The following is a 7,863-nucleotide window of genomic DNA, read 5'->3' on the forward strand; positions in this document are numbered from 1 at the left end:
TTTCTGTACCTCTATTTTGTTCTTCCAGATCTTCTATATGTTTTACCTCAAAATTATTTTGTTCTCCAAATACTTAATTTTTTTGTCATGACTTGATTTTTTTTCTCCACTTTTTGAATATGTTTTTCTGCCAAATAAAATGTGATTTTTTATTAAATTTTGAAAAAAAAAACGAAGAAAAATCAAGTAAAGGTTGGGATTATTCATTCACGAACCGGGCGAAGGACCTGAAAAGCATGAATCCTAAAGATCATGATTCAGAAATAAATGGCTTACTGTAAAACTGCAAACCAGGTTCTTATCCACATTCATCATTGCAGCGGCATTATCAAACTCTCCACAATAATGTGGTGCCGAGAATATAGTGACAAGTCTCTTGTTGCAAAAAAACTCATAACCGTCCTGAACAACCTGATGAGCTCTGACAATCAACTGAACGCCCAGACGATCGATAACCTCCAGAAGAGCGCTTTCTCCGAAGACGTGACCAACGCCACGTGTGTTATTCACGAATCCTTGGATATTTTGCTCGGGATCCGACCATAGGATGTCAGTTTCTAGGGATGGGTTAGGTACTTCTAGAACTGGTCTAGGGAGACGACGGAGTTGATCGAGAGACGTCATTTTCTTGCTGATTCCACCATGCATGCATAGGATTCGCGAGGAGACGAGAGAGGTGTATGGCATGCAGGCAAAGCAGTTCTGGAAGAGGAAAACGTGGAGCCAATATATATCGGCTCCTGATAAAGATATCAAAAAGTTATCAATTAACAAAATGTTTACCATAATATCAGAAATATTTTGTCAGTTGACCACTTTCCAGTATCTCTCACAGGAACCGAGATAAATATATTTGTGTCAGGTTGACCCTCACGTTCGTTTCTCACCTAGAAGCGCACAGGAGAGCGCAAAGCGGCCGGCCGCCGGCGGCTTCTGATGGCTGTCCACTTTGAACCCATGTATCTCAATTCCTGTAAACGATATCAAAAAGTAGCTAACAAATAAAATGTAGGTGATATTATGATAAACATTTTATCAGTTGACTACGTTTTAATAACTTTCACAAGAAGTTAGATATACGAGATCAAAGTTAACAGTTTTCAATTTCACAGTATGTCCCTAGTTTAACTTGTGGAAGGGCTCCTACCTGAAACGAATTCCAAAGTGTCATTCCAGTTTTTGACCCATACTTCCGACTGACTTCATCCAGGAACCCATAAACTCGATTAATAGTTCCACACTCATGATTCCCGCGCAGCATGAAAAAGTTATTGGGAAATTTGACTTTGTATGCAATGAACAGTGTGACGACTTCTAAACTTTGCGGTCCCCGATCCACGTAATCACCCAGAAATAGATAATTGACGAGTGGTGGGAAGCATCCACGATCGAACATTCTGAGGACATCTGAGAATTGTCCGTGAACGTCTCCACAGATTTTCACGGGCGCCTCGATTTCTACCATCGCTCCTTGCCTCATGTAAATGTACCTAAAAGGTCCTAACTACCCTTAATTACTCCTAATTAAATCACTTGGCCTTATCTAAAAGAACCATAACCGTCTTCGACGGAATCAACGCTTCAAAGGAGCTTCCAGCGGACCCGATATTCAATATTTTCACGATCACCTCGTCAACCAGAGGATCATCTGAAATTACAGGATTACTGTAGTTTCAGCAAGTTACTGTAATTTCAACTCACTCGAATTCTTGCTTTCGTTACCCCACAAAAACATTTTTAATTTAAAAAAGTGTTTTTTTGAAAAAAAAATTATTTGAAATTCCAGAACATTTTCAGCCCTAGATCCTAGGGACAGGTCCAGGCTAGTTCAGTAGTTATTTTTTCCTTAATTTTGACTAGCTTGTTTATATTTTGAGAAACTTGGTTTGTTTATTCTGAAGACATCAACTCCCATGACTTCCGTATGCAGGATTCGTCTCCGTGTGTCTAACATCCTATAGTCCATACTTGCGACCGGGCCCTTCGCGGGACTTGCCATAGTTTATTTCAGAAACAATATTTTCAGATCAACTAACTTCGACATGATAGAACTCTGCGAAATGATGCTATTTGAAGAACTGTGTTTTGTCTACGAACAAAGTTACAAATCATAAAGTGTCCGGGCCTCGCCGCGTCGGCCCGGGCCGGGCCTGGTCTCTGTTTTTCGCCTGTAACGTTGTTCATAAACAAGACACAATTCTTTAAAGGTGGGGGGACATGAAAAAAATAATGTTCTCGAAATTTCGTTTAAATATGCCCCTCGAGGAGTTGAACTTGTTGGGGCGATGATTGAGGGTGCGGCGCCGCTACCGACTGAGCTACACGGGCAAAGAGAAAGCGGTCGCCCGATTGCATACTGTGTGTACAATAAAATCTGGGCAAGGGGCGGCGCTTACGCGACACGCCCCTTTATGCAACAGTGGCGCACACTTTTTCGGGTATATTTTTGCGCACGCACCTCTCTGCGTTTTCCCTGGCAAAATGTTTTTAATATTTTTATGATTGTTTTATCAATTGACCACTTTATCATATCTTTCAATGTCAACGAAATATATCGGCTCAAAGATACACTATATATTTTTTAGAATGAACGATGAGTATCCACTGATTAACAACAAAGTGGATGAAAGAGCCCAATATCGTGAATACAAAAAAGTTTTTGTACTTTATGTTTTGGATGGCGCGGATATACATGTGGTCGAAACAGGATTGTTTCGAGAATCAGGATCTCGGTGAGTGGAAACCTAGTTGTTGCCGCCTAGAAGATGGAAACGTTGATATCAAATCTAGTCTTGATATTCATTTTCAGAAGCGATTCATAGTTTGCTCACTGGTCTTATGGTTACTGCTTGTGAGTCGGAAAGACACATTAATAAGACAAATGGGATTGATCAGTTCCGGAAGATGCATAAATTCTATTTCATTATATTCTTTCTAAACTTGTATTTCGATTTACGTCGTCTCAATTGGCACGAAAAAACCTTTTCGACATCCCATCCTCATTCACGCCTGTTCGCAATCAGAATGGTGTCAGTATCAATACGTTCTACGTTAGGAGCGTATGCTGGACCGCACGAGAGATTGCTGTGTGAGTTGCCTGGTAATCTGTGCTTGTTCATAGTTTCTAATTTTCAGAGTATGACGAAGACGTTGGAGGAGCTGTTGGCGGATTAATTGGATTTCTAATTCCCGAATTCATACCAATGGAAAACCTGAAATAAGATTTTTGGGTATCTTGTTGAGTTCCATAGATCATATTGTCTTAATAAATCAGAGTTATGGAATTATTTCTATGATTTTGACATAAGCAGAATATTCGGCTGATGTGCCGTTATCAGCCGAGCTACGCGGTAACGACTCTTCAAACGTTTTGCTGTTTCCCTCCATTAACTCAAAAATTACCCAATATAATTATTTATTCAATTTCTCAGTACTTGTTTTAACCAGCAAGATTGACATTTTGAAAAGACGAAAAAGTTAAGGGAAGAGAGTATTCTGTTTAGTATAAAATCAATTTCATGACTGCATGACTTCGTTCGCGATATCTCCTGCGATTCCTCCTCCGACCCCACCAAAAACTCCCCCAACGATTCCACCGACCAATGTGCCGACTCCCGGGAAGAACATCGTTCCGACAGCAGCGCCTGTAAAATGAAAAATCGTCTGCTAATGTTTAGCTTAATCTTTTTTACCTGCACTGGCTCCACAGTACCCTCCAGCATTGGTTGCCACAATGCTGACCACCTTCTTCTTTGCTTCTGTTGTATGTCCTTTCATCAAATCATTTGCAACATCTACCGCGTCCACAGCAACCGATACAGCCATTGCCACAGGGGCCACTTTGTTAACAACATGCAATGCTTTGCCAGTAAGTCCTGCAGCTTGCGCAGTGGCTCCAGAAATCCGGATATGGGGATCCTTGACTCCCGTGATTGCCTTGTTCACATTGATATGATGATAAGGAACGTTTCCATGAGGCATGTCGATTCTCGCATACCATTTTGGGTTTCCAAGGGTACTGATATGATTCTTATCAAAGATGTTCAAGATATTTGAAGATCTTCCACCAACTTGAACGACATAGTTGGCAGCGTTACGGGCGGCTCCAACGGTTCCACCGGAAACCATATTCCAGTGGTCTCCAATTTTTTCCTTCAATGTTTTCCCGTTGTCTTGACTTTTCTCGTAGAGTTTAGCAGCATTTTCATTCACAAAGCTCTCCAATTTCGAACCTTCATAGTGCTTTTGGATTTTCTCCGCTGAAGTTTTTTCGATTTTCAAAAGAATTTCGAGTAAAATTTGCTCTATTGATAACAATGTCATCTTCTATCACTTCTTCTGAAATATTAAAAATTGAACAAATTTACCGTATTCTCCAATTTTCTCCTTCAATGTTTTCCCGTTGTCTTGACTTTTCTCGTAGAGTTTAGCAGCATTTTCATTCACAAAGCTCTCCAATTTCGAACCTTCATAGTGCTTTTGGATTTTCTCCGCTGAAGTTTTTTCGATTTTCAAAAGAATTTCGAGTAAAATTTGCTCTATTGATAACAATGTCATCTTCTATCACTTCTTCTGAAATATTAAAAATTGAACAAATTTACCGTATTCTCCAATTTTCTCCTTCAATGTTTTCCCGTTGTCTTGACTTTTCTCGTAGAGTTTAGCAGCATTTTCATTCACAAAGCTCTCCAATTTCGAACCTTCATAGTGCTTTTGGATTTTCTCCGCTGAAGTTTTTTCGATTTTCAAAAGAATTTCGAGTAAAATTTGCTCTATTGATAACAATGTCATCTTCTATCACTTCTTCTGAAATATTAAAAATTGAACAAATTTACCGTATTCTCCAATTTTCTCCTTCAATGTTTTCCCGTTTTCTTGACTTTTCTCGTAGAGTTTAGCAGCATTTTCATTCACAAAGCTCTCCCATTTCGAACCTTCATAGTGCTTTTGGACTTTCTCCGCTGAAGTTTTTTCGATTTTCAAAAGAATTTCGAGTAAAATTTGCTCTATTGATAACAATGTCATCTTCTATCACTTCTTCTGAAATATTAAAAATTGAACAAATTTACCGTATTCTCCAATTTTCTCCTTCAATGTTTTCCCGTTTTCTTGACTTTTCTCGTAGAGTTTAGCAGCATTTTCATTCACAAAGCTCTCCAATTTCGAACCTTCATAGTGCTTTTGGACTTTCTCCGCTGAAGTTTTTTCGATTTTCAAAAGAATTTCGAGTAAAATTTGCTCTATTGACAACACTGTCATCTTCTATCACTTCTTCTGAAATATTAAGACACAATTTCTGAGAAACTCGAAAACACCATGACAATGGAAAAATTTAAAATGGTCCTATGAGTCTGCTATTGTATGTGGTGGGTATGGGGGCTACTCTAAGACTTTTGTCCATAGTACCCATAGGCCACGCCCCTTCTGGGCGCGAAATGTTACCGTAACCCCAAAAACAATTTTTGTTCAAAATGATGATATCTTCTAAAAAAATTGAAAAAATTTATACCGTATTCTACAATTTTTTCCTTCAATGTTTTCCCGTTGTCTTGACTTTTCTCGTAGAGTTTAGCAGCATTTTCATTCACAAAGCTCTCCCATTTCGAACCTTCATATTGCTTCTGGACTTCCTCCGCTGTAATTTTTTTTTCGATTTTTTAAAGAAGTTTGAATCAAACTTTCTTTATTCAAATTAAAATCCTACCATATCCGGTCACTGTTTTTTGAAATTTCTCAGAATATCCGGGAAGATGTTCCGAAATTTCACGGAATGTAGAATACAAAGAATCTAGCCAGTATGAGTCTTCTTTTTTGCAGTTTGAGATCTGAAACGTTGGCGGGAATTTGAATTTTTTCGAATACAAATTGCGAAAGTTTAAAAATCTTACCGGAACCAAAAAGGCCAATATCAGAAAAATGAGGATCCGATGTTTAGAAGAGGTTCCCATTCTGAAATTTTGTACTATTTTCAAATTTTAGAGTTTTTAATCAGAAAAATTGAAGAAAAAATAACAGAGTTTTGGATTTCGAAAGTTCTGAAAAGGTAAGAAGACGTTGCATTAACATCAAGAGCCCGAAAACAAAAATAGAGCGAATTTGCTGGAAATTCTGAAAATTATGTTTTCCCAACATATGTACAACTTCCAAATATTTTAGATCAAAAAACGCACCTGTCGAAAAATGGGATTATCTTGTGTGTAGTTTGGAAATCTCACGCCTACCCAGGTAGCGCATGACACCGGAAATCAACTGGATATTTGAAAAATAAGGCTATTTTGTTCACATGCCTCTCTAAGCAAACGTCGCATTGCTCGGTCTTAACTCTCACATTGCTCACTCTTAGTTCTTACATTGCTCACTCTTAATGCTCAATTCATTATAAATAGGAGACTCGCGAGTACCGAACACGGCAGTTTATATTTTTTTTTGTTCCGACTATTTATTTTATATATCCTTCATACAGTTTTCGAAAACGTTTCGAAAACGACCTCCCGTTTTGGTTGAGCTCTTTTGCATACTTGCGATCTTGTTTTTGCCGGGCCTCCGCAGGATATGTCATAGTTTCTTTTAGAATCAATATTTTGAGACCAACTAATTTGATATGATAGAACTCGACAAGTGCTATTATTGTTGTCCGAAAAAATTGGAGTTAGAGAGTATTTTTTGCAGTCTGATTACGGTATGCACCTCGAAGCGGCAAGCCTAAATAACACATACTCGGTGGAGACGCAGAGGAATTTTTTGTTCGACTGTCTGCGTCTCGACTCCAATTTTTCGCACAACAATAATACAAAATGATATAATTCAAATAATTGTGTCGTGTCTATGAACACAGTTACAGGCAAAAAAAAAACAAAGACCCGACCCTGCCCGGTCGACTCGGCAAGGCCCGGCCACTTTATGACTTGTAGCTTTGTTCATAGACAACATACAGTATTCCAAATGGTATACTTTTGTAGTACTCGTCGAGCTCTATCATATCCGATTTAGTTGATATGAAAATATTGTTTCTGAAAGAAACTATGGCAATGCCGCGAAGGGCCCGGCAAAGGCCCGGTTGCAAGTATGCTCTTTTCACTTATAAAGTTTCAATAATTTAATCTAAATTTAAGACAACAAATTATGTTGGAATATCTCTCTGGAACTATGGACGCCTCCTACCACTTATTGGGTCATGCTGGTGAAAGTGTGTCGAGTATCTCTCAATATATCGACCCTTTCTGGAGTTCATCGACTCTTTCTGGAGGTCTCACTGGTGCCATCGTAGGATGCTACCAGAACTCGCTCAACTATGTCGTTCAAGTTGGTGGAAGATCTTCAAATATCTTGAACATCTTTGATAAGAATCATATCAGTACCCTTGGAAACCCAAAATGGTATGCGAGAATCGACATGCCTCATGGAAACGTTCCTTATCATCATATCAATGTGAACAAGGCAATCACGGGAGTCAAGGATCCCCATATCCGGATTTCGGAGCCACTGCGCAAGCTGCAGGAGCAACCGGACGAGTGTTTGGCTATCTTAACAAAATCGGTCCAGCGGCGAATGCATTGTATATTGCTAAAACTGGTTATGATGTTGGGAAATTATACATAACTGGAAATGTAGCAGGAGCAGTCGTGCTCGCTACCAAGGAAGTAACAAGCTACTATATGAAATCATGTGGTGCAAGTGCAGGTACGGTATCATTGGGTACTATATAATTTCCCCCAATTTTCATTTTCCCAGGTGCCGCTGCCAAGGATTCTGTGGTCTTTCCCCGGAAGTTGGAAACGCTGGCGAGGTACAATTTTGGGAGGCGTTCTCGCAGGAATGGGCTCCGACTCATTCATAGACTTCATTGACAAAAAAGCTTTTTGA

At 39.2% G+C, this 7,863-nt stretch overlaps 2 protein-coding genes across 2 annotated transcripts; both read right to left on the reverse strand.

Annotated features, from left to right (window-relative positions):
* Positions 1 to 203: 203 nt before the first annotated feature.
* CBG22919 lies at positions 204 to 1,966 on the reverse strand (the record flags this gene model as incomplete). Its single annotated transcript, XM_002642968.2, has 6 exons — positions 204 to 227; positions 277 to 702; positions 1,148 to 1,490; positions 1,534 to 1,648; positions 1,702 to 1,799; positions 1,953 to 1,966. The coding sequence occupies 6 exons, from the start codon at positions 1,964 to 1,966 to the stop codon at positions 204 to 206; spliced, it is 1,020 nt and encodes a 339-aa protein (XP_002643014.2).
* A 1,550-nt stretch (positions 1,967 to 3,516) lies between these two features.
* Positions 3,517 to 5,948, reverse strand: CBG22917 (the record flags this gene model as incomplete). The annotated part of the gene is made up of 9 exons (XM_002642967.1): positions 3,517 to 3,644; positions 3,693 to 4,259; positions 4,368 to 4,493; positions 4,602 to 4,727; positions 4,836 to 4,961; positions 5,070 to 5,195; positions 5,510 to 5,635; positions 5,705 to 5,825; positions 5,889 to 5,948. 9 exons carry the CDS (start codon positions 5,946 to 5,948, stop codon positions 3,517 to 3,519), a joined length of 1,506 nt encoding a protein of 501 aa, XP_002643013.1.
* Between the last annotated feature and the right edge of the window lie 1,915 nt (positions 5,949 to 7,863).

Source organism: Caenorhabditis briggsae, assembly GCF_000004555.2.
Source record: "Caenorhabditis briggsae complete genome, chrIII, whole genome shotgun sequence".
Taxonomy (NCBI): Eukaryota; Metazoa; Nematoda; class Chromadorea; order Rhabditida; family Rhabditidae; genus Caenorhabditis; species Caenorhabditis briggsae.